This window comes from Epinephelus lanceolatus, chromosome 12, assembly GCF_041903045.1.
Source record: "Epinephelus lanceolatus isolate andai-2023 chromosome 12, ASM4190304v1, whole genome shotgun sequence".
Taxonomy (NCBI): domain Eukaryota; kingdom Metazoa; phylum Chordata; class Actinopteri; order Perciformes; family Serranidae; genus Epinephelus; species Epinephelus lanceolatus.
This window is the reverse complement of record NC_135745.1, coordinates 33,835,265-33,862,075: the sequence shown is the minus strand read 5'-3', so window position 1 is coordinate 33,862,075 and position 26,811 is coordinate 33,835,265. Positions and strand designations below refer to the sequence as shown.

Here is a 26,811-nt window from a genome sequence, read left to right as displayed (position 1 = left end):
AACGCTTTCAACTTACCTAATGTGTACCACCTTCTGCAACTTTTCCCTTCAGCACACAGGGGCAGGTGATGAGGGAGGTGGCCAGTCTCTGACTTCTACTGGTAGCTGTCTGAAGGATTTCCGGACTCACCCCTTCATAGAGTGCCAGGGTGCGCGTGGCTCCTGTAACTACTTTGCAAACCTCTACAGTTTTTGGCTGACTACTGTGAGTCAGACAGAGCAGTTCATCACCCCGAGCCCTGGCACCATCAAGACAGCCGACCAACAGCGACGCAAGGCCAGTCAGTGTCACGTCTGCCTCAGAGAACAATAGAGTAGGGCTCTCATGGTCATGAAATTCCTGGAAAGGTTAAGAAATTAGAAAAATGGTTTTCCAGGCCTGGAAATTGTTTTGTATTAACAGAATGTTTTGGAAAAGTTTTGAGTATATATTGTTTGGCTATGGTTTAGAATATGTTCATAAAAAATCTCAAAACATGTTTAACATTACACAAAAAACATATTAGTGCCGTGCTGCGTGACTGTTAAAACATCACTAGTATCACATGATACACAGGCCAGTCCAACATTGCATCATCACCAAGGCTGCACCCCCCTTTTCCGGGTAAGAAATGTGCTGTTACATGAGGAGAGAAACTGGAAAATGCTGAAAGCTGATGTGTAGCAGGTTAACCAAGGCTTGCACACTGAGATTTGAGGCACATAATATACGTGAATATCCACTGTCAGTGTGGTAAAAGGCTAAATGACGCTGGTCACAGTTACTACTGATGGATAGAAAGTTGAGTGGGAGGCTACTGCAGTACAGTCATACAGTATAGCAGGAGCAGGCTGTCTTCTCCAGCCAAATCTCAAACAGTTGGTTATTCACAGGCAACAGTTAACATTACGATACCTGGTGATTTAATCCAACATGTTTAGATGTCTGGATGTTGAGTCATTGATCCATTTGAGTGGGGGAAGCCTGATAGGACATGACAGCAAACAACTTTAACTTATTAAGATATCACATTTTTTTAAACAAGAAATAAATGCAGATAAACTTGTAATTACAACAAACAAATTATAATCCAAACATCTGTATTAACATCTATCACTAAAATCTCCTTTGGTCTATCACCCAAAAGGCCTGGATGTTTTGCAAAGTATCCATAGGTGCTGGTCTGGTCAGTTGGCATACGCAGGTAGTTGGCGGCTTGAATGTGCATGCATGCATGTTTAAAGGTTTAGTGTGTAATTCTAAAGGGAGATAGTTGATTATTGAGTCTCAATGCCAGGTTGTCAAGTACCGACACTTTGGGTTGGTGTTTCGGTCCAACTACCAACCAAAGGTTGTCAGTCCGTGATGACCTGGCATGAGACTCAACAGTTTTTGCAAGAGTTACATATGGCACTTTTTATAATGTATGTCTGTATTGCTATGAAGGCCTAAACATTTTAAACGACATCAATAAAGTCATGAAAATCTGGTTAAATGTGATGGAAGACTTATGGAAAAGTCTGGAAAATTCATTGTCAAACGTGTGGGAACCATGATAAACAAAGTTTGCCACAAGGTATTTTTTAAGCAATTCCATTTTTAACATCTAGAAATCTCAAAGCCGCATTTTTTTATTGCTAAATATCATCAACTAGAATCTATAAAATTATAAAATAAAATTTTTAGTATGTTGCCATTACTGTATCCTTTTTATATCATTATTTTCAATAAGGTGCTATTTCTCGTAATGAAAATGTTTGAGAATTGATCATCTTGCTGCTGTACCTGAAGTTTCATGTTTTAAGTCCTGTAGGAGAAATGTTCTGAAGACCCTCTCTTCTTCATCTAAATTGTGCTCCACAATTAAAATGTTTAAAAATGCTTAAAGTTATTCAGAGCTCAGTAGCTTTCACATTTGGAAAAACAACCTACATTCAAAAATCCCAAGATGGGTGAAAATGAATAATTCCAACAGGACACAGTTCTCCATAGCGGGTTTCAAGTTCATATTTATTTCTCTCAACAGAACCCAAGTGACAATCAGAATACAGTACTTTTTTCCTCAAACATGTTTTTTCCTTTTCTTTTTTTATTACGCAAAACAAGAGAACACTCAGTGCAATAAGACAGAGGACTCTGACAGTGCGGTGCTCTCTCTACCTTTTCACAGTGCACGTTTATACACACAAAAAGATTGTACATCATCGTTATTACATTTCCAACCTCCACCTACCAACATCATGGATAGGGTAAAGTGAATGTCTTAAAACAATCATTTTCAAAGATTCAACTTGCATACAGTGTAGCTTGGCACACACACGCGCACACACAAACACATACAGCTCTCTCCCTCACACACACATACTGGTACAACACAGAGGAACCTCTGTAGCATTGATTCTCACCAGTGAGGGGGTACTGCACTTGCACTCTGAGGGCTAGCTCATTTGTCAAACCCACACTATTTTGGCAATGTCAATATTGCATTTTAATGTGCTAAAGAGAACCAATTTAGATGATGTAAGTAGGAGGTTGAGGTAGAGGGAGAGAGCAGGGGGAGAGGGACATGTATGTAATCAGCCTGATTAAATGTGATGTAATGTGATGGGTAGTGCAGATTTCTTTCTTCTTCTTCTTCTTTTTTTTTTTTTTTTTTTTTTTTTTTTTTTACACAAAGCCTCAGATTTGTAGGCCGTTGTGCAACCCCTGTCAGTTTGACTGGGTAGAGCTGTTGCCATGCTATAGGTCCTTAAACGATTTCTAAAATGGTTACCAGCCAATTGAATTGGGAATATTGTCAGAGACAACCAGTCATAGATGACTGCGTGCAACGTATCCTCATACAACAGTTCGTATGATATCCTGCGAATGTACACACACAACAGATTGTGTGAAATCCTGTAAATTAGCACCCCATGAATGATGTTATGCACTTAACGTAACGTTACGTAGGTTAGGTTTAGGAAACAAAACACGGAGTCGACTCAGACACCCCCTTTCCACCACGTTAGCTCTGGTTCTTGAGCTGGTTCTGTCAGGATTCTTGGAACCTTGATGCTATCTAGCTAATCAGCCCACGTTTGCACCAGTTCTGCGCGAAGCCACTGTGATCAAGGATTTTTCATCAACGCAGGGTGTTGCACGATGAACAGAAGTAAACAGCTGTGGCAGAATCATGGATTACACTGATTACCTGCAAACTTTTGTTCTGCTGTAACAGTGGCCTACTGAGGTTGTCACGGTCTGCACCTTCAGGCAAGGGAAACGTATTTCTTGGTTACAGCTGAGAACCAACTTTTCGGGTTCTAAACCAATTTACTTTTTGTCCAAAGGCTGTGAACGGATCAAAATTAGACGTGGGAACCGCAACAGAACCGGTTCCTTGTTAGTAGAAAAGGGGTAAAAGTTCACTTAGAGTTCACACTGTTCTGAACACCAGTCTCCAGGAGGAAAGTCCTGTGTTTTGTGACCCATCCACCACCCTAACCTGCCTACCTACAGGACCCATTCTTTACTCCCGTCCCCCCATTGGTCACGCTATCAATCAGGGGTCATACACAAATTACTGACTCATGATTACGCGAGATATGTACGAATTTCGGTGCATCACTTTTCATAGGAAAACGTACGAACAGTGCATGAGAACAGCCTGCTGCATGTCACACACAGCCAGCCTCCTGAGGCTTTACCTCCCCGCCAATAAATTAAAAACTTACATGGCACAGCTACCTTTAACATTTTCAAAAATATATATATAAGCATAATCTTGAAAGTTATTTCTTAAGCAAGTGCATATGGCTATTATAATCTGCAGTAAAATTAAGAAATGTTTCTAAAAGCTCAGGCGTTGATTGTACGGGCTGGTCGTTGGCATCAAGTATTTACACTTTGTCATGGTGCTCGCAGTGTGCATGGCCGGCAAAGTAAGGGCGCTAGTGCTCGCCAGCTATTGCCACCAATCCCATTTCAAATAACCAACCGTTCCAAAGTGCAACCACACCCATATCTCGCTTTGACAGGCTTTGGCTGGTTTTGGAAATTATACTGTTAATAATGTATGTTCTAATTTACTACCTCCCCGACCCACCCTCATAGTGTATCTTAGAATACAGCGTTTCACACTTTCTCTGTTCTCTACAACATGCCAGCCAACAGGTTTCCCTATAAAACGATTCAACCGCTTCGAAAGGCTTTGACGTCGTGACTACACAGCTTCTTACTGTAATATACAAACTGAAGCACACAAAGTTTCCTGTTTCTGTTCTAGGACCGACTGTTGTACATTCTAGAACATACTGTACTGGACCAGGCATGGAGGGCGCTGGAATCTAAAGCACGTTGACGTTAACTCCTCAACTTACAATACAACAGTGAAAATGTAAAGTATATATAGACAGAATTGAAGAGTCCATTCATTTTAGTGCTTTTGAGCACCCAAAAAAAAAGAGTTGGGCATAAGAAAATTATGCTACTACAGTACAAGTATTGATAGATTATGCTTTCAAATGTAAAGTAACCAAAACAAAAATAACAAAACAAACATTAGATTGCATCTACATCTACTATACATAATTTAAGATGCTTTTTAATCCCCATCTCATTTAGAAAATATCTATTCATCAAATATCTATTCTACTAATTATATTACAAGAATCCAGTCACAGGAAATAGAAAAATATCAAATATCACCAGTGATGATAAGAAAACATGACAACCTGAACGAGCAGAAATATTGCTATGGTAACCACCACTGTCCTTTGACATCAGCGAGTATCATCCCCCCAGTGCTCTTATTGGCTGTCCTGATGCCCCTGATGTTGCAGGGAAGAATCAGCACAACCCAGAGGAAAGAGGGAGTGGGTAATTCAGGGTTGTGTGGCAGGGAGGTGTAAGTGTGTCGTTACTGTCAGATGGCCGTGTCCCAGAATACGGTTTTCTGTGTAGGGTAAGGGGGAGGACGGATCTTTTTGGCCCCGCTGCTTTTCCCCCAGCCTGGGAGGACGGATGCACTTTCTTGCTTGCACTGACTCCTCTCCTGGTGCCGCTCCTCGTTCCTGTCCAGAGGAGGAGGCCTCTCCAGAGACCTCTGCAGGTGCGGATGTTGCCTGGAGCGGATCTCCATGCAGAGGGTGCGTTTCCTCTCGATCTGTTCCAGCATGGTGGTGTCTCCGCAGATCCATGGCATCTGGGGCATCTGAGGGAGAGTCAGTGCATCAAGAATCAGAATTAGTTGTACACACTTTAAAGGGGACCTGTTGTGCTCATTTTCAGGTTTGTACTTGTATTTAAGATTTCTAGTACAACACGTTTTAATATTAAAAAACACTATTTTCCTGGCACTGTCTGTGCTGAACATCTGTGTTCCCCCTGTGTTTTAGTGCCTGTCTCTTTAAGCCTCCCTTCAGAAGAAGGCCAGTCTGCTCTGATTGGTGAGCGCTTTTGGGGTCTGCCATATCTCACTGGGTCTGCACCGTCACCACGCCAGAGTCTGCCTGCAGTGCCCCGAGAAGATGGAGTCTGCACACCATTTGACAGGTATCGTAACCAGCAGATGCGCCACATCCGCTGCTAAATTTGAGCAGCGGGAGCGGCGTATATGTCACCACTACAACCACATGGCTCATACAAACACAAACAAATCGAGGGAGATTGATAAGACAGAGAACTGATGATGTCATTCAGGCTTATATAAAGTCATATTGTGAACGTCACTGTCCATGCAGGCACTTATTTGTCAACTAGGAAAGTTACTACGACTTTTGCCCTGTAGGCCGTTGTTGTTGTTGTTTGTCGTTGTTGGCATTTTCTGCTGTGAAAAATTAAGAGTTAAAGCCTCTTGACCAAAACCTTCACACCCGCACATGTTCCAGTAGGAATATGATCCAAAATAGGGGAGAAATGAAAATCCTGTGCAACCAAGATTATGTTTCCCTGATATTAGCACACGGCTTCATGTAGCAGTGTAGGTTACGTAATGTAAACACTTGCAGTAGCGTGCCTGGAGCAGATGACCATATAAGGAAATCCGTCATGAGCTGAGTTCAGCTTGTTCAGAAAGTAGAAAAAAAGAGTTCAACACTCCAAAACTGCTTCATCAAGACTATGGATGTAGTTTGATCAGATCTGACAGCGGCCCAACAACCCATCAGCTCTCATCTGATTCTGATTTATATTTTGGCCAAATCCTGATAGGGTCACATAAGGACACCTTTTTTCTAAATCAACTCAGCCACTTCAAACCAGAGAGAAGAGCACAGAGGGAAAAAAGGAATTACAGAAATGTCTGTGGTGAAATTGAGAACTTGTGTGTTCACCAGTAAAGACAAAGACTGCATACCTGACTCTGATGTGTCTCAGCTGCTTTCCTTTGTGGCGTTCCCATCGGGGACGGGTTTGCAGGCATAGAAGGTGAGCGGCCGTATTTAGCTGCTGCTTTCAGATCTATAAAGGGAGGGAAAATCATGTTTGGTCATATGTAATAAGGTTTTTGACGCATATACAAAAGGTTATGATCAATTCTACATTATCTTGAATTTGAGGTTTTAACCCTCACCATTTCCTGTTCCCATGGTCGTCGGTGGGCTACCAGATGATCTCCTGTGGTGAGTAGGTGTCGTCGTGGATGAGTGCTGCCCCGACACTGTGCTGCCATTCCTTTCTTGTGCTTTTGATTGATCGGTGCTGTAATTGGCTCTGTTGTCTCGTCTGGGTGTGCCATCTGATCTGTATCCACGTTCTTTACTATCACACCTATACTCCATTGCAGACGGGCTCTTGGTGCTCTTGACATCGTAATGATGCTGCTCTGAGCCATTCAGGCTTCTGTCCTTGCTGTCCCGTCTCGCTTCGAGTCCAGTCCTGCTCAGGTCTTTACTGTCCTGCCTGGGCAGAGGAGGAGGAGGGAGATCTCCCCCGTTGTAGCAGCTCCGATCTCTCCCTTCATGCTTGGATTCAGAGCTGTAGCCCACCCTGTCCTTGCTGTTGCTGCTTCTGGATGTTTCTTGTCGGGGTAAGATCTCAGGCGGCTGGTCTATTCTACCTTCATGCCTATGTTCTACGTCGTTTCTTGCTCTCTCTTTGTTATCCTGTTGGGGTAACAAATCAGGACGGTGGTCTTTGCTGTCATGCCTGTATTCTGTTCCAGTTCTAGCTCTGTCTTTGTTCTCTTGTCGGGGGAGAAGCTCAGGCGGCCTGTCTCTGCTTTCATGCTTTGAGTCCACACCGTTCCTGGCCCTCTCTTTGCTATCCTGTCGCGGTAAGAGTTCAGGTGGCTGATCCAGCAGTCTGTCTCTGCTCTCAGGTCTACAGTCTACACCGTTTCTTGCCCGTTCCTTGCTGTCTTGTCTTGGTAACAGCTCAGGCGGCTGATCTAGCAGTCTCTCTCTGTCTTTGCTGTCCTGTCTCAACAAAGGCTCCATTCCATGTCCCCCTCCCCGATCTTTGCTGTCTCTCCTCAGCATCAGGTCACCATTGCTAAGCCCCCTGTCCTTGGAGTCTCTTCTTATCAATGGGATGGGCTCCACACTGCTGCAGCCCTGGTCCCTGCTATCCCTGCGAACAGGTGGTGCATCTGCACCGCTGTAAGTACGGTCTTTACTGTTGCGTCTGTGGGGCAGTGGCTCTACGTTGCTGCTCCCCCTTTCTTTATCTTTGTCTCTGTCTTTATCTTTGTCTCTGTCTTTGTCTTTGTCTTTGTCTCTATCTCTCCGGTGAGAAGACTCTTTGCTGTGGCGATCCTTGGAGTCCCGCTTGGACTCCTTGCTGTGACTGTGGCTGTGGCGCTCCTTACCCTCACGCTTGGACTCGCTGTGAGACTTGCTTTTGGACTCAGCTGTAAAAGAACAGAGGAAAAAGGAATTCAGAAGGCAAATACTTAAATGATTGTTAGATCCAAATTCATTATGCTGTGGCTGGCAAGAGCTTAGGCTTTGTTTTAAGGAGGTTTTTGGGTCCTCTGTCAAAGAATTTCCTGTATCCTGATGAATTTTTATGCACCAATTTTTGCATTTTCTGCATCAATTTATGATGTTAATGTCCTCAATTTTGTCAAAATAAACCTTAATGTTTCTGGGGGGGAACAGAAGCACATGTTCTATTGATGGGGATGTGTCCTCTGCATCCTCCCTAAAATCTATGCTTATTGTAGTTGATGACGCATTGTAAATATTCAAAATAAACTGTTTAAATATAAACTGTCAATTACATTTTTAAGAAAAAAAAATACAGAAAGAATATTGTTTTTCTGCTTCAGGTTTCTGCACTACCATCATATGTCCTCTAGGTGTCACCCACTACTCAGTGCAGCAGCTGCAATAAACAACTGGAGTAAGATGAGTCAATATTTGAGCTACCAGGCATTAGTGTTCATCATGGTATATGATAATACACACTATAACTATCTGTTTTACAGATTTCGTTTCTTGCATTTTTTACTTTACTTTTCTTTCATCCTAAAATCTACAAAATAATATACATGACAGTACCATAGATTTACCATGGTTACCAGTATAAAACATATTATAGAACATAAACCACTGCCACTGGATGTCTGTGTATTTAACTTTACAGTTTCTACATGCACAACTAAATTGTGCATTCTGACTCTTCTTCAGCATCCACATCATATTCCAGCCCATGTTCATATAAAATTGCTAGCTGTGTGTGTGTCACTGAGTCAACGCTACGTAAAGACATTATAGATCATCACTGCACAAATAAAAATAAAAGTGCATGATTGATTTCCATGTAGGCCGTGCCTCTATATGGTTTCTATATGGGCTTTAGCATACAGTACCATGCACGAGCATCGCTTATCATGCCCATCCTGCGTCATATTATGTGTCATACATGGCTTTCAGTGTGTGTGCATGCGTGTGTGTGTGTGTGTGAGAGAGGGAGTGTGGCGATTAACCAGTTGGTAAGTGGGTCAGACTAGCTGTTACTGCCTCTATCGCCTCAGAAAGGGAGACGGAAAAAAATCAACCTCCATTCATTGTGTTAGGTTTGTGTGCCTGTTACACACAGTGTAACGATCACAGAGCAACACACGCAGCCTGTCAGTCCTTTAGCCCCATGTGGCGCTTGTACACAGGTGTGGGGATTAAAAAAATAAATAAACAGGAAGACCTGTCAGCACAGCCCACTTTTTATGTATAGAAAGCATATGCAAACTGTTTACAAACCATATGGGGCGAGAGACCAAGATACCATCAAAGGGCTGATTGGTAAGACACCACTTGCACCTGAACGCACCCCTTCACAATGTCACTATCACTTGATGTAAGCCTGTAATTTAATCAAGACAATGTATAGAAATGGCCAGATTAAACAGCAATGTGCACCAATGGGCACAATGTATGCACCGACTGGAAGATGTATTTATCAGTGCAGGCAAAATAGCAAGAAATCATAACCCGACTCAGCTCCCACTATCCCCATCTGCACAGCTGCCAGAGCCACATGATTGGCTCAGTCATGAGTGGAGTATGTGCTGATTGGACAGAAAAGAGAAACTGAAATCCTCTGATCAGGTGCAGATTTGAGTTCAGAGCCACAGCTATCCCCATCAGGAGCTCATTGCTCCGTTGTAAACCGGCATGCCCTGAGCTGTGATTGGCTGCATTACCCATGGGGAGGGAATCTGCAAATAAGAAACAGGGATTTCTCCTCCTTCCACTGTTGCTATGTTGTAGTTGCTAAGAGCGTCGAGTAAGGATGGATGTGTGGACTCTTTGTAGTTCTTTTATGATTTATGTGCAAAATGCGCTTGAATAATTTTAAGTTTTGGAGCATTTGATGGGGATTTAGGTCAATTTTTCATTTTCTATTACATTGTATAGCTCAGCTCTGAAGAGATATAAGTCAGCTATAGGGTTACATTTCATGTCAAACCTCACTCCAAATCATGAGATGCTCCGTATTAATTTATTAGTTACCCTTTTAGAATAATGCATGACATGCCTCTACATGAACTACACTATCCTGCATGCATTTATAAAACTCACTCAAGCCTAGTTTGGTTTAATGCTAGTAGTCATCAACCTTTTATCAGCTAACATTAGATTTCACAATATTCAGGCTACTTTACCCTAAAAAATAATGGTTACATTATGCATGAGAACATTAATTTGTGCCTGGCTATTAATGCTGCTGGTGCCAGACTTCCTATATGATGATGTGAGCATTAACATTTCTATACAACATTCAGAATATAATGCAGCAGCAACAACGTCTCTATGAAAAGACAGTGGAGTAGCAGCAGAGAATGAAGTCACACTCCCTCTGTGTGTGTGTTGTAATCTGAGTTTCTCTGTTCTCTGTCTTGGTTGCTGAGCATGTATGTTAGTGCATGTGACTTCCTCCCTTCATGTCCCTCTGGCTAGCTCATCACTGCAGCTATGGACGGCGCTCATACAGCAGTTACCGCTGACAAAGCTTCCCCGACCCACTGTGCTGGGACACCAGCGTTGCAGAAGCATAACACCCACCCTCCGGTTCGCCCCAGATTAACACTGTTACCTCTGTCAGCACTCTTGGCGTCATTAGCACTGTTAGTGATTGTCGCTACCGGATCCATACCAGAAATCCGATTTCTTCAGTTCCTATCCCCTGACCAATGGGCTGTCCTGACCCTAACCATTGGAGGTCAATGCCTAATGCCAAACATTGTTGCACATGTGTAGAACAAATTGGTCTTTGGCACAGATTGGGCAGCAACAGCACGGTTAGCACTGTTACCTTCATGTTTGATGGTGCCGTCAAAGGTGAGAGCTGTGTACAATCCTGTCCCAGACTCTGAGTGTCGTATAGTGTGTAGGATTTAGTGGTATCTAGCGCTGAGGTTGCAGAACAGAAACTTCTCCCATGTGCCAAGCATGTCAAAGAACTATGGTGGCCGACGCAAAAATGTGTATGGTTCTATCTACAGCTAGTTTGTGTGTTCTGGACGACTGTAGGACAACACAGCGGACTCTATGGAAGAGGACCTGCTCCATATGTAGATATAAACAGCTCATTCCAAGGTAATGAAAACACAATGATTCTCATTTTCAGGTGCTTATACGCTAATGAAACCATAGTTGTGAATATTATATTCCATCTCTGCCAATAGATGCTTTGCCTTCACGGTTGCATTCATTTCGGAGCCTTGAATGCAGCATGGCTATCTGTATTTAAACATGATGTTTACATATTTAAAAATAATGCTGCCTGATGGCCTAACGCCATGAGTAGGTTTGAGGGACCTGCTGTCCGCTTTAGTCTCTAATCCCCTCAGATTAAATCATATGATCTGTATCAGACTTGGCTCGCTGGGCCTAGATTAAACAAATGGAGGGTTGCAGAGAGCGCCACAAACCCCATTCCTGGTACTGTAAAAGTGCTGCATTCTCAGCACAGCCTCCTAATTTGGCAGGGTTAAACTTGTGAACCCAAAACAGGGATAATTTACACTATTGCTGATTAGGGAACTGAAGACTATGTATTTGTGTTTGCTCCAGTTTACTGCAGTGGAAGAGTTTAGACACCGACACCGTTCATGTCGTTCCTTAGATGCTCTGGGATGTTGCTCCTGCTCTAACATGTATTATTCTGAGAGTTTGTTCCTCCAATCTGCTTTCTCATTAACTCTCTTCACTAAGCCAGTCTCTATTACGAAATGAAGATATGTACATACAGGATAAATTTATGCAGGAAGAGATTTAGGAAAGGAGGCATTTATAGGCTGTCTACACTTTTCAGGAATCCAAGAAACATCAGTAAATACAAGTGCATGTGTTTGTGCCCTTTGCCTTACTACGTGAAGAGACAAATGTGTGAAATGACTCACTCTCTCCCGGCTCTTTCGACTTCCTACCGCTGGCATTTTTCTTTAGCATGTTCCTGCCAGTTGTGAACAGGTTGGTTAGTTCGTCCAGTGGGCTGGTTGGTGTCCGTGAACGCCCTGTTGACACATTCTGCATAGAGCCATGGTGTCGACCCACACCGTCTTGAGGTGGCGAGCCTTTGCCATGAGGCGTGGCAGAGGCGCTCCGTGGCAGACCCCCGGGGAATGGCATTGGAGCGTCAAAGGGAGGTGTACGCATGAGGCTGAGAGGGGTGAGACAGCGGCCCATGCTGACTGGCGATGGGCAAGCAGAGTGGCTGCGCTGATAGGAGGTCGAGGAGGAGGATTTGTAGAGGGTACAAGGTAGAGGAGGTGCAGAGGAGCGGCCGGAGACGGTGAGGGTTGGGGTGGCAGTGAGCTCCCTGCGGATGTGTGCAGAGGAGGGTGGCTCAGTGGAGGATGTTGGAGATTTGCTGTAGGATTGATTCTCCAGCATGGGCAATTTGGCTACATCTAGAGGGGTGAGGGGAGACTCGTCCGAGTTGGGCGAGCACTGGGCCGGCGCTGGTGGGAACACCAGCAGCGGAGGCCGATGGGTGAGCAGATTGGGAAAGGGTGCAGGAATGTCACAGAGTGGAATGTTTCGAGGTGTGGAGCAACGACTGAGAGGTTCAGGGTCATAGGGTGCCGGGGTGGGGCACGCGGAGCGACATCCCACAGGGTCAGTGCGGTACTCCATATCATCCAGAGCTGGGTACTTCATCTCCTCGTACACAGACTCTCCTGGTTCCTCATCCTCACTCTTCAAGGGTTCCCTTGCTCCGACGTCAATCCCACCCATTTCTATGTAGACAGGTTCATCTTCACAGTCGTCCGTAGGGCTCTCGTCGCTCTGTGGAGGCGAGGCGTTACGTTCGCAGGGGGAGGGTCTGGAGGGGCAAACACCGCCGCCTCCGTGGCTCTTGATGTAGGACTCATCGAAGGAAACACTCAGTTGTGTGTTGGGGTTCCTCTTAGGTTTGGGTGGCGGCACCCTCCTGCAGTCCTCACTGCATCCTTGAGCTGCTAAAGAACAGAGAGAAGAGCCTAAATACAAATTCACTGAAGAATATCACACTCACAAGCACTACCTGATAACTCTACACACAACACAATACTTCATTTGACGAAAAAAAGTTTTTGTCAGCATCATTTATCATTAAAAAGCCAGTGTGTCAGATTTAGTGGCATCTAATGTTGAGGATTGCAGATTGCAACCAGCTAAAACTTCGCCCATGCCCCAAGCATGAACCCCTGGTTAGGATTCCCTCAGGAGGTTTTACTGGGAGCTGAATTATCCACAGAGGTCTCCTCTTCTCCAAACAAATGGACCAGATGATTAAAACTGGTAAACACACTAATTAAAGCAGTTTCACATTACAAATCAGTGTTTCTGGGCTGCTGTTCAGCATGTCAGAGACAGGCTCCTACCCCAGCACCTGCTTATGTGTGTTCCCCTTTTTTCTCTTATAACTTTAGATCCAAAAGTTCAGGAGGTTTTTTCCGGGAGCTGAATTTTCCGCAGAGGTCTCTTCCTGTCCAAAACAAAAGGACCCATTGATTTAAACTGGTAAAACCACTGAATAAAGCAGTTTCACGTCAAAATCTGTGTTTGTCTGATGCTGTTTGGCATGTTGTGGAGGGCCTGCTAACTGCGGTGGCCAATGCGAATAGCCCTATCTAGAACCAGTGTTTGGTTTGTCCATTCTGGGCGACTGTAGAAACATGGCAGACTTCATGGATGAGGACCTGCTCCCTATGTAGATATTCAATATATCAATATTTCAGGTAATGAAAACACACAGATTCTTATTTTCAGGTGACTATACACTGAGGAAAACATACTTATTCTATCATACTCCATTTCTGTCAGTACATCCCCCCTAAATCCTACACACTGGACCTTTAAGTGAATCATTATCATTAATATAAAGCCTCCTGCAGTTTTGTGGGTTAGATGTAGGTCAACGTGCGTAGCTGAGAGCAACACTTGAGTCAGATATGTGGGAATGTTGAGGCATATGCATGTTTCTAGGTCACATATATGGCAGTGGAGCAGTATGTGAGTATAGTATCTGGGTCACACATACTGTGGAACTTCTTTCTGATAGTGGTGACGTAGCATTGCAGTGTGAATCTCTTTAGATGTGGTGCAGTGAGGCTACGGTACAGTGCTCGCTCGCGTCAGCTAGATACTACCGTACAGTGCGGTCTTAAAGCTCGTTTACTCACAGTAAAACAGCGCTCTTTACTACAGAGTCGCTCGCGGTGTATTTCTAGGTCAGACACTGGGATGTTTGGATAGGAGTGTCCCTGTCTTTGATAGGCAGGGGGGGAGATAAGTGAAGTTAAGAGCCGGACCATGTCTGAAAACTAAAAACTGCAGATTTTACACCTTTAATAATTCAGATGCCAGATGGCCCAGACACACGCATACTTCCCGCAACTGTATGACTCACCACCATCCCTACATGCGCGCGTACACGCACTGCACATGCCTACACATTCAGAGAGGGAAATTAGGACAGGCATGTACACATTTCATACCACACAAGCTATGACGTCAATCTTTACTGAAAGTGGGGGTCTGTTTAGGTGTGTATGCCTTGTTTTCTATTGCAGCTGAATATATAACTGCAGAATATGTTGCAGTATAGATAGATTTATGGTGTTTTATTTAAATTGACAGCATAACTACAAGAAAGTAATGAAGGCTGACAAGTAGAAACATAAAAAAATCAGGGCTGATAATGATGCTAATTTGAACTGAGGATGAAACAGGCCTTTTCTCCTCGTTACCATTAATAAGGTGTTAATAGAGGATTTGGTTCAACCCAGATGTGTTCCTGGTATGTGTTTAATTGGACTGCCATACTCACATCTTCCTTTCTTTGTGTGCGCAGAGTGGTGTAACTATGCCTATCACCAAATGAGTTATTACACTATCAGGCTCGCATGGTGGATCTTGAGATCTGTTAATGTACTGGTGATGAATCCGTCCCTACAAACATCTCTTACTCCCCTGTCCCTTCTCCTCTCCTCTCTCTATAGCTCCCTCTTCTCCCCCTCCCCCTGCAGCGGATGTGTTTACCCGCAAACCCCCTCCCCCTCCCTCTCCTCCTGGGGAAAAAAAACGAATCTAGGTCAATCGCTCCTCCTGAATGAATTCTACTCCGACAAGCTCCTCCCCTTCCTGCTACAGCGCCAGCTACAGAGCACGCAACCCTCCCCTTAGCCAGGGACACCCCCACACTCTCGCTCCGATTGGCTTGCAAGCCTCAGACTTCAGCATCTCTGGAGCCCCATTGGCTCGTGCTGCTCAGTGATTCTGTGATTGGCTAGGCTGCAGGGGGTCTTGTTTCTGTGGGATGGTTGCCGTGGTGCCCAGGAAGATCTGTGTGCACACAGAGAGATCCCCACCAATCTGAGCCAGGCTGGGCGACTCTCTGAACATCACGTTGGCAACGAAGCTTCCGAAATGAAATGGAGTCAAAGCTTCCTGCTACCTCTAAATCTTTCTGCTCTCACACACACCTACCTCAGAGACCAATATTATTACACTCTAAATGTCAGTTTAATTTTGCAGCGCTTGTTAGTGTTTCTTTGTGCTCAGCACTTGTACTGTCTCTAATAAGACTGTTAGCCGTGTGCACATGCTACAGCAGTGACTGTATCTGTGGCTCGCTGAGGGAAACATTACTTTTGCTCAATTAATTCCAATTCTATTCATTAAAGCTTTTCTTACACTGAGCTGATGTTCTATAATTATACCCTCTTTTTTATCCATGGCCACACAGGCGTATTGTGTTTGTTTATTTTGCTTCAGAAAACTGACTAAAATTGCTGCAGGGTGCTCCGACTGGATCTCGATCAAGGCGTCTCTAATTTTTGGTCTCGCCAGTTTTAACTGGAAGGAAAATAGTTTGGATTTTATAGCTAATTTGCCTTGTGGAAATCTATAAGTGAGCCAGTTTTAAATGAGGTTACAGAACTGTCAAGGCACTTCTGCCTGAGAATAGTAACTAACTGTGTGACCAATAACCTTCTATAGCCAGCGCCGACTTCTAAGGTGAAGTCACTAGAGCTTCAACTTAACGCACAGCATGTGTTACTATATTAATCAGGACATTGCTCTCAGTAATAGAAACTGGGACAGTAGTCAAAGCCTGGGAACCCTACTGAGGGAAAGGCAGTGTATATATATAACACCTGATGAGTGCATGCACAAGCAAAAATGTATAAATATTTGTTTCTGCTGTGAAAAATGAACATGTGCTCTCAGCTTTTACTCTTCAAGTGTCTCAAAAAATTAAATTCCTGAATACACCATGGTCCTAAATGGTGTCAGAGGTTATATTTTCCAAAGCCCAGAGGTTTGAAGCAGCACAAACATGTACCAGCCATGCTTAATGCATCACATTACAATATGTTCACTCCCGGCTCAACAAGTTAGTGCCCGATTCTCAATCTTTTACTATCTGATTTATCTGTGGGGCAATGGGAAGTAAGTGAACAACCTGTATATTTGTTGATCTGATGGTAAAAGGAGGGAAAAGAGCACAATGTAAAGTTAAATAAAGTTACGACTAAGGCAGCGATCACACAGAAATGAGACGCTAGAGACACGGACGCTTCAAAGACACTTGAAACGCTGGAAGCGCTTATTCAAGGCGCGCTAGCTACTGGCATCTGACGCTCAAAAAGTTGAAAATATTTTAACTTTTCAGCGTCTACGCGCATCTAAAAACGCGTGTCTAAAAAGAAGCATCTACAAAAATGCGCGTCTAAAAAGACGCCGGAAAAACACCTGTCTAAAAAGACGCTTGAATGCCGGTCAGACGCGTTTCTACAGTTACTTGGGTTGTTCCACCGTTGGCCATTTTTGCTACGGGGGATAGTAACTGCAAAGACCTGCGACAGATACTCTCTGGTAACAGGGGGATAGCTACTGGGGGGCAACCAAGCGGCAACCTCCAGGGATGACGAAGTGCCAAAAACTGCAGTTCATTGAATGGCCACTTGAGGCAGGCTCCAAAAGCGAGTCAATCCCCATAGACCCCCATGTTAAAATGCTCAACTTTACAGCAGAAATAAACATGTTTACAGCCTGGTACAAAAAAATGGTTTTGGTCTCTATTGCTAATTTCCCCTTTCATGACAACTGTACAGGGGGGTGAATTTTTTTAGAACATTTATAACCGTTTAAATTTTATTAAGGCTTAAAGTTGCACATAATTAAGGGCAAAGTTGCACATAATTAAGGGCGTGGTCACTTTGAGTGACAGGTGGCGCCATCACTAGCCGCTGGCTGTCTGCTAGGCATCATCTCAGCTAATTCGCAAGCCACTGAACCTGACCTCCCAGCCGTGTTTGTGCCTTCTGGATATTTTGTTTCATGAGGGAGCTTGCACCAAGCTGGAGCATGAGCGGGAGCAGCAAACACCACAGGGCTAGCCAAAGTAGCGTAGCTTGTTAGCCTTAGCTAACTTAGCAGCTTCGAGCGAGGTGGGCGTGTTTAAGCAACCAGGCTTCATTTGGCCCGCCTCTTTTTTGATTGGCCAAGAGTTGGGCGGAGTCAGGCACTGCCAAGATGGCGACAGCCAGAGAAACCAATGGTTGATGTTACGGTGACTACATCCATCTTTTTATACAGTCTATGGGGGCAACAAAGCGCTATCCCCTTCCTGTTTTGGTTGCACAATGGTTGATGCACTTACTTGCTGTAAATTGAGCCAAAGTGAAAGCGAACCTAAAGGGAGCCAGTCTAAATGCAGAAATTACATACAGCCTAGTTCCACTTTAATTAATCTTGAATATGTTTACATTGGTCATTCAACCATAATAAGGAAAGTTTCTCACAGAACAGGCAAACTGTTGTCCAGATTAGTCAGTGTAATGCAGCACAACACTTGTAAGACTCCTTTTAACACTCATCCATATGTAATTCATGGATCTGCTGGTCATCACATTTTTATTGTTGTCTAGTGCACCCCAAATGTGTTCACTATGATTTAACTCCACTGTGCTTATAGCTCATTATTATATATATTTTTAACATCAATTTGCCAGAATGGTACTTAGAGTGAAGTATGCAGTGAATAGCTAGATGTCATGTCATTGTAGGAGAAGCAGTGTTGAGGAGGGCACTGCAGAGAGCAGCTATATATAGCGCAGCAGTTTGCTGTGAAGTGCCACCACCACTCACCGTCACATCTCTCCCCGCGGCAGGTGGACGTGGGACTGTGGTCCACCGCCTCAGACGACATGCTCAGCTTCGTGGCTGGGTCCCTCCTGGGCTTGGGTGGGGGTTGCTTCCTAGAGGTCGGGCTTCCCACTTCCTCCTCTCCTCCGCCACCACTGTTCCCACCGCCGACAGAGTGGAGGGACTGGGAGCGTACGGAGAAGCCCTGCCCGCAGGCGAGGGCGTGCGGGTGGGGCATGGGCATGCGTTCCTGGGGGTCCGGCATGGTGATGGAGCCCATTCGTAAGTGCTTGCCTTCAGTTGCGATGTCCTCACCTGTCCTGAAATGAGAAAGCAAGGAAGCGAGTGAGTGAGGGTAGAGAGGACAAATAAAGGGTCAAGGCAACAGAAATATATGAATAATAAAAACAATCTGAAATATCATATAAGTTTACTTTATGGGGGCTGAAAGAAAGACACACAACTCATCATCCCCTGGAAGCTGTTTGTGTCAGGATGCAGCTGAACTAACACATACTTGCCCTGACACACTGACGAGAGCGCCAAGTTATCAATAACAGGCATGTTAGTGCCACTGCAAACAGGGTCTCTTTCAGGGCAAAGCATTGATCTGAGTTTAACCCTCAATATGACCAATGCTGCTCACACAACCACACACATAATGACACCATGGAAGTCCCTCCGCCTGTACACAATCAATCCCTATAAATGGATGATTGGCCTGAATGGAGCGTTAATGATGTCTGAGTGTTGTGTGGTAATGGGGGGAAGGAGGGCTGTGTGTTTGTGTGTGCAAGTGTGTGTGTGTATTGCAGTGTAAATGAGCTCAAGATGTGACTTTGTGGGGGGAAATGGTTCGTACGAAAGACATTGTGAGTATGCAGTCTGTACACACTTGATCTCTGCAGTTGGTACATTTATTTATACTCATATCAAAGTCACATCTAACCTTGATGTCAGAGATTTTAACATCTAAACAAATGCCATAGTGAATTTGCATGTGTGGCTTCGTGTGTGGGTGTGTATGCGTGTGTGCGTGTGACCCCTCCACGTGTGACTTTGCTGACTCTGACTCCCTCCCGGCCAGCTGCTGAACAGAAGGTGCCTGGTGGGGTGGGTTCATTGGTCAGGGGCTTAACTTTGCCTAGCAACAGGGTACCCATAGAAACCAGACACGAAACCAGCTGCCACCGCACTTTAATAACAAAACACACGTGCATGTCAGATGCACATCATGACCACATCGTGCTTTGTTGATATGAGAGGAAGGTGCCTGCTGCAACCTGTAGAGCCACGTTGCCAGTGTTATTTGAAAGAAGGCAAACATTACATCACATGTTCACTGGTTATTAATGTATATTTTGTATAAATATTCATGCTCGGGCTATAATGTCTCTGCAAACAGTAGAAAATCCTCCATGGCATTCAGCCACAGGTGTCAACGGTCTCTCCCTCCCCTCTGTTTTGGTTTTGCATCTGCTGTGACAGCGTGCATGCACACCCATATACACGGGCTGTGTGTGTTGGTGTTGGTGGGTGGGTGTGACTGGAGTGGTGGTGACTGGAGTATTTATAGGATATTTGCCCAGTGATTGGCTACAGGACAGACCACAGGTGCACTTGGACTTGTCGTCGGGCAGCTCTCTCACTGTGACACTGTGCGACAGGGAAAACATCACAGAAACAAACAAAACACTGAAGGAGAGCCTGAGGGGGGGAAACAATTGGAAAAAAAATCTGTCTGTGATTGTGTGCATGTGACAAAGGGCAAAGACAGAGAAAGCAGTCGTTTGGAATTTGCATGCATATGTAAATACAGGTAAATGAAAGTGTGTGTGTATGTGTGTGTGTGTGTGTGTGTTTATAAGTACGCTTGCACGTTTAAGTAAATCTGTGGGCATCTGTGTGTGACTGTGTGCACAACTTCTTCTGATGAAATACAATAAAAGCAACCCAGAGTGAGACAGCAGCAGGCAGGAAGGCCCGCCTCACTCAAATCTAACGTGCCGCTCTGATTGGCCTATGGCTGTTCCAGCTGTCACCAGGCAGAACACATCTCCTGCAACTGAGCTCACACTTAATCTCTCTCTAACAGGTTTTTTTTTTCTCTTTCCCCTCCTCTCACTCTTAAACACATTTGCTCTAACAAGCTCTTTCTCCCTAGCACAATCACAGGGGCCGTTTATTTCGCTCCTACCTTTTCTCACACACTAAAACGTCCTGTTTCCCTGTCGTCCGTGCCCGTGCATGCACATGTCACTAGCACACAATGAATCCTCACACTCTCAGTCAGTTACTGTAGAAATGGGTCGTCTCATTGACCTACTTATAGGCCTCATGAAAAATCCAGTTATTTTTTAGACTCTTCCTCCAGTGACTGTGTATTAATATTTTAGCTTTGGCAACAGCTGAGAGACAGTGGAAGGATAGCAGGACAGTAGATGCCACTTTCCTCAGGCATCGCCCTGCTGTCCCATTCAGCGAGTTACTTTCCAGCCCTGCATCAGACTGCTAATAACGACGGAAGCGGAGACATTTTGCTGGCAAGTGATAAAAGAAAGTCCAGAATAGATTTTGGAGTCTTTTTTGGAACTCTAACTTAGCTGTCTTCCTGATGCCTGAGGTACACAGTTGAACTCTAAGTCAGCTTTGATCTTGAAAGTGATATACGTCACGAGTTCTGCACAATGCGCTGGGACGATTACAGCGACAGCTCTTTTTTTAATCTCGGTACCCTTTGACTGAATTGTGACAGGGTTCAAAGTGTGCCTGAATAAATCAGTTAAGAAGAACCACATCTGGTCACATATAAATGCACAGCCGTCAAAACCACATCAGTGAAACACATCACATCACTGAAACTCCCAACAGCTGCTAAAATACTTTGTACCATGTCAGGCAGACTGACTGAACAGAGATGGTTTGTAGATTCCATGACAGCGTTCCCCATAAGCCTTTCCACTGGAAACTGATCATTAGATTAATTGTTTGATTATAGAGTGGGAAACAAGTGTTTCTCTGCAACTTTAAGTGGGTCCTCTTAAATAAAATCTGCATCTTAATTGATGTTCTCTTTAAAAATAACAGTAAATAGCTACTTATGGGTGCTATATACCTTACTATGAAGAAGACAGCATGATTTTTTTTATGTCTTGACTTGTCAAAATTATATATTTTCAGATGAGTCATCAGCTCTAAAACTGAGAGGTGATACTATTCCATTTTACAGCATAGAAACGACCATCGAAGCAGATTTATGATGTTCATAGCTCTTAAAGCAAAGCTCAAATTATTAACCAAAACCAAAACAAAACCCATAACCTACTCAGAGTGATTCTTGGTGTCACTCCATACTTGTCTTTGGGTAACAAAGCGACACAGATGTCCATGTCTTCACACAAACACAATCTGAACCCCTCTGCGATGTCCCGCTAACATCCCGATGACTCTGTGACTCAGTGCTCCCTATTCTACCCCACAACACAAGCACGCCGTATCCACGTGCTGGTCACGTTGCGAGTGCGTGGCTCTTATTCGCTCAAGTTTTTGGGATGCCACACAGCAGTGGCACAGCTGCAACTGCTGGCTCATCACAACATGTGAAAACAGGGTGCAGCAGCACATGTGACTGGGTGTTGCAACCACTTCTTGACCTTCCCCACATTTTCTTCCAACAAACAGGTACACTTAAATCACAACAGCATAACCACAAGTCTCTTAACATGTCACATTCCCATCCTCATATCCTAACACACTTTCTGTCACAGCCCACCCCAGTCTTTCTTCATTCTAAACACTCTCCATCTCAGAAATGGAGCAGCGGCGACCTCCATCCAAGGACAAGTCCCAAATAAGTCTAAAAGTGAAAAATTAATTATCCTCTATAGATCATGGGGTGCACCAGTCCACACTGGCAACCCCCAAAATATAGCAACCTGCCATTGCCTCGGGGACCCTCTGGCCACTTGTCCCAATTACTTACAACCTCTTCCTGAAGTGAACCCAGTGGCATTCTTGCATTTACAGAGCAGAATCCTGAAGTGTGCAAAACCTTTGTCAGTGAGTCTGTTTCCCCTTTGTGAAGCCCTTTACTTGTTTGTGTCCTTCCTACCTCCTTATGGCTTCCTCCTGTTTTCTCTTCTTGTCGTTTTTCTCCTGCAGGAATGTCCTATTTCTCTCATTCCTGGCGTGGTCCAAGTTCTGTGCTACCAGGCCGTTGTAGGCTCTCAGCCCATTCTCCTCAACATACTGGAAAAAACGGAGAGTTTCCTCCTCTTTGGAGCTCATCATTCTTCAAGTGTTTCCACAGCATTCTGACAAAGACATGTAGAAAATGTTAAGTGATTGCCTTAAAGAGATAGAGACACACAAAATACTACTAGGACTACAAGGACATCACATACGAGTGTGGTCTGAATGCAAAACAAGCACGCTGTTATGCCAGTAATCATTCTCTCAACCTTCATTTTTCAAGGTCAGCCTTGGTGAACTGAAATGCGATGAAGCAAGATTGCATCAGCACTGTAATGATGTCACACGACTGAGTTTTTATAATGTTGCTATTGTTTTTAATGTTGGCTACTGCTGCTGTGCGTGGAGTTCATGGCCAGTGAAAGATTCAAAGACTTGCATCATGTGTCCGCAAGAGTAAACGTTTCCCCTGGAGGCTTGCAACATCTCTCTCTATCATTCTAGTGCGCACACACACACACACACACACACACACACACACACAGAAGCTCACATGCACATGTTAATATGCAAACAGTCAAGGGACTCACCATCTAGCTACAGTTTTACTCATAACCTTCAGTTGCAGTTTTCTTATTGGCTGTGGATCAGTAGCGGCTGTTCGTTTTCTCAGTTGTGTTTGCACATTTTCTGGCTGAACATATTGGCTGTAACCGAGTGAGTGTCTGAATGAAACTGAAAAAGGGCTTTCATCTTCTGCAGTTGCAATATGTGCTGGGCTCAGATGTGAAAATATAGTACTCCTGGGAGCAACCACACAGATTAAATGAACCACCCTTACTCGCCTGTGATGCATGGTTTTGCATATGCGGACATCATCAATCTGAAGTCTCAGATCTAAAATTAGTTTCCTCTTGAGTTGTTCCTTGCTGCCTTTTTGATGGCGTAAAAACACGATTACTGACACCATCATTGTCATGAGAGAGAGTGTGGATGCTTCTGCGAGGAAAAGCCTCTTCAGTGAAACATCCATATTAGTGCAACCATACTCACTGCTTCCACATGTGAATCATTTTAAAACAGCATTGTTTGCAGCCACTTGAGATCCAAACACAGCATGGAGCACCCGGTGATGTGATTCAGCGTGCACGCATTTGCTTGAAAACCTGTGCAACTGCATGCAACATAGTATATGCATTGTGCAACAGCCGGATGTGAATTTTGGAGAGTCCAGCGGTGGATGGGAAGAAGACAGTGCACGCTTTTATGTAGGTCAGTGTTTTCAGATCAGCCTAAGACTCATGCTTGTTTACGTGTGAGAGAAGCACTGAGTGTGAGTGTGCGTGGAGAGGGGGAGGGGGCTTCTGATAACTGTATGTATGTTTGTGCGTAGGGAGGCAAGGGCAACCGGGGGGGGGGGGGGGGGTGCTTGCCAGATGGAGATTGCAAGGCCAACTGAGAGACTGGCCATTGTCTGGCCATCCTCAGCATCCCTCTAACTTGTGTCTGCCTATCAATAAGTCCAGCATGGTGCTTAGGTCAGTGGGTTTATCTTCCACTCCCTGCGACTAATTCTCAGCTCTCCTTAGTGTAGGTTTGTACAGGCACGAGTAGAGGAGTGATAAGAGCCAACGGGACAGATGGATTCACCATCTTGGAGCAGAGTTCAAACTAGGGCACTGAATCCTGGTGTCAAGTGCTGCGGAGATTTTTTCCCCCTGATTATCAGGTCTTATCGCTGATGCACAGGCACAGCCAGAGATCTGGAGCTGTACAAAGAAAATACATTGTGGTTTCTGAAGAGAAAATGAGGTGCACCAGTTTGATGTGTTGAGGGTGCAGCAATGGGAAGGCACAGTTCAAACAGTGTTTGAGCTGAATTAAGCCTGCCTGCCTAATCCCTGTAAGCCTGCAGCAGCACTCTGCACTGGAATCAGCTTGTTTATCACACTGTTTTTACCAACCCGGCCTTTCACATTGGATTGTCCTCCCGTAACTCATCAATGTAAAATGCTATTCTTGTTTGCTAATCTCTATAAAAAAACCTGTCAATTGAGCAACCCATTTTTCTCAACGCAGCTTTTTTTCCCTCCTCTCCTCTCGTTCTCACTCTTTCCCCTTCACTTTATACGTTTTTTTCTTCTCTATCTCATCTCCCCTCGCTCCCTTTGCCCCAGCTGACATGGGTTGCAACAGTTGGAACACAGAGGTGCACTTTGCGTTAAAAGTAAATGAAACTGGCACACCGTTTCTGTTTCCAGGCAACCATGTCACAGGAGAAGGGCAGCATGGATATTCTAGAGACACAATGTCAAAAAGATTGCAAGGCCAGTTGTCTGGTGACAACACGCATGGGCGCTCGTGCGCACACACACACACACACACACACACACACACACACACACACACACACACACGCATACATCAGTGGACTGCGTGAAGGTTAACCTGTAATCCGAGGCACACACAGGTGCAACACTTGGCATTTTTCCACTTTCGAGATTTTTATATGGATGTGAATGGAGAAACAATCACTTTGCATTATTGTGATGAGTATAGCACGAGTATTTGGACGCATATGTGGGTTTGTGTGTCATCGTTGTGTGAAAGCAACTGCATGATGTATACTTACAATGGGGCTGTGTCCCTGCTGGTTTGTGGACCAACGTGTCTTCCCTCTTCCCCTGATGAGTCCAGTGCACACTAGTGAACTCTGACCTATGCTGGAGCACCCATGCACTAATCCACTTAAATCCACATAGACTTCCATCCATTGTACGTTCCAACTGATTGACTTGCTAGAAGGAGTCCCTGTGACCCAGGATAAGGCTGGTGCTAGAGGGGAGCTGGGCCATTGGGTGCCCGGCCCAACACTCCCTCCCCCTGGGCAGAAAAGGGAGATGCGACCCCTCCAGTCCAGATGGTGCCAAACTCCTAGCCAGGTGCCAGCTTCACTGCTCCACACATCTGCACATGCTAGAGACAGAAGAAGGGAGACGCAGCGTAGCAACAGACCGCACCCGCAACCGCAAGCATGACACAAACACACACTCTCAAATGCTCTCACATCAAACTCCCCTTTGCAGTTGCAGACCAGGCGCTCAGTCTCTCTAATGCTTCTTTTTTCCCAGATTTTCTCTCCTTCTGCTTTGATATGTCCAAATGCACAAAATGTCTCAGAGTGTCGCACAGGTACAAAGAATCCACAGTGCCAGTGAGGTAAAGCAGAGTGGTGTGCGTGTCCAGGGATGGCATTCCCTGCCGGTTTCCTCTGCCCCGCTCGTCCGCACAGGTCTGTACAGTTGGTCTGTGCTTAAGCAGATGACACCGGGCTTCCCAACTATAGATCACAACAACAAGAACACGCCCACTGCCTACTGCAGCCACCTTCTACTGGAGCGTCATCCTCTCTCTCTCCCTCCCTCTCTCTCTCTCCTTCCTTTTCCCTACACTCCTCCTGCTGTGTGCTTTTTAACTCATCTTCATAAGCACTCATACCCGAGTCTCTTTCTCCAGTTAGTCGTTCTTTGTTTTTGTCTCATGTGTCTCGCCTGCCTCCCCTTCGCAGCTGCACTGTAACTGGAGCCTGGATGTGTTTTTCTGCTTTCAGCACCACGGAGAGCTCTCCCTGTCAGAGGGTGAAGGGGGGGGAGGTGGGGGTTGAGTGGGTGGGCACACTCAGAGGGGGCCAAGTGGAAGGATGGGGGAAGTGGGGAGGGGAGGGCTGAGTGGGAGGAGTCACTGGGTTGCCAGGGTGTGACCTCATTAGACACAACCTCCTCTTCCCCCGGCAACCACTGCACTCCCTCCCTCCTCCTCCCCGACACCCCACACCCCCCTCCCCTCTCTCTTACAGCTCGTAAACAAGACCACGACACAAAAACACTTGCAGTGAATACACCGTGTTGCTCTCAAGTGCATTCATTACATGTACAGTAGCCAAAACAAAGCAGGAGAACACAAATGCATGAAAGCAAGATGCACAAAAAAGGGAAAACAATACTTTGCGACTTCCAATACACACACATTGACATGCTGATGCAAGATTAAAATATGTTTGCATAGACAAACAAAGAGATCCAGAGTAGAGACTTGTTCCCAGTGGCCACAAAGATGAGCAGGATGAAAGCAGGGACAGAGTTGAGCCTGAGTTGCGTTGTGTTTGTCAGCGGGGCTACTGCGGCTGCCGTGTGCTTCTGCTTGACTGTCTGGGGGTTGAGTATTGGTTTCAGTAGTGCTGTCGGTTGTTTATGTGGTGGGAGCGCCTGGTTTATGGTGCAGAAGCAGGGGCTGAGAGAGGGTGTGCAGCAGTGCCGGTGGGGAGGTGGGGGGGAGGGGGGATTGCTCGGATGGATTAACACCGTCGACACAAAAGGATTAGGGAGCAGGGATCTGTTGTTTTCATCAACCCTTCCCACCATTTCTCTTAACCCCCCGCCCTTCACCCCCTCACTTTCCCCCTCCCTCTATCCCTGGGTCTGTCTCGCACTTTGCAGGGGGGTGGAAAAAGGGTGCTGGAGCAGGAGGTCGGAAAGCACCAAAAACAGTTTTCACAAACATGTGTTGGTCAGTTTA

The 26,811-nt window shown here is 45.1% G+C and overlaps 2 protein-coding genes across 3 annotated transcripts in view; one reads left to right on the top strand and one right to left on the bottom strand.

Annotated features, from left to right (window-relative positions):
- The window catches only part of LOC117272345 (uncharacterized), a 30,163-nt gene extending 26,655 nt beyond the window's left edge, over window positions 1-3,508 (top strand). The window contains exon 47 of the mRNA XM_078172857.1: window positions 53-3,508. Within this exon, the coding sequence (XP_078028983.1) occupies window positions 53-313 (261 nt within the window). The 3' untranslated portion in view covers window positions 314-3,508. The remainder of the gene's footprint in view (window positions 1-52) is intronic.
- On the bottom strand, window positions 1,969-25,828 carry nyap2b (neuronal tyrosine-phosphorylated phosphoinositide-3-kinase adaptor 2b). 2 transcript variants are annotated; one of them, XM_033651231.2, is made up of 7 exons: window positions 24,869-25,828; window positions 22,157-22,358; window positions 18,049-18,365; window positions 11,808-12,869; window positions 6,534-7,811; window positions 6,318-6,421; window positions 1,969-5,174 (listed from the first exon to the last, which is right to left on the bottom strand). In XM_033651231.2, the coding sequence occupies exons 2-7, from the start codon at window positions 22,333-22,335 to the stop codon at window positions 4,887-4,889; spliced, it is 3,228 nt and encodes a 1,075-aa protein (XP_033507122.1). In that variant the 5' UTR covers window positions 22,336-22,358; window positions 24,869-25,828; the 3' UTR covers window positions 1,969-4,886. The 2 variants fall into 2 exon arrangements, with proteins under 2 accessions (XP_033507122.1, XP_033507123.1); XM_033651232.2 differs by having other exon boundaries at window positions 11,808-12,866.
- Window positions 25,829-26,811: the final 983 nt, after the last annotated feature.

Excerpts from the sequence above, each read along its gene's own strand:
- nyap2b (XM_033651231.2), bottom strand. The coding sequence starts at position 22,335 with ATGATGAGCTCCAAAGAGGAGGAAACTCTCCGTTTTTTCCAGTATGTT. Across the intron at positions 6,422-6,533 it reads GACCATGGGAACAGGAAATG|ATCTGAAAGCAGCAGCTAAA; the intron begins GTGAGGGTTAAA and ends CTCCCTTTATAG. Across the intron at positions 5,175-6,317 it reads CTGAGACACATCAGAGTCAG|ATGCCCCAGATGCCATGGAT; the intron begins GTATGCAGTCTT and ends ACTCTCCCTCAG.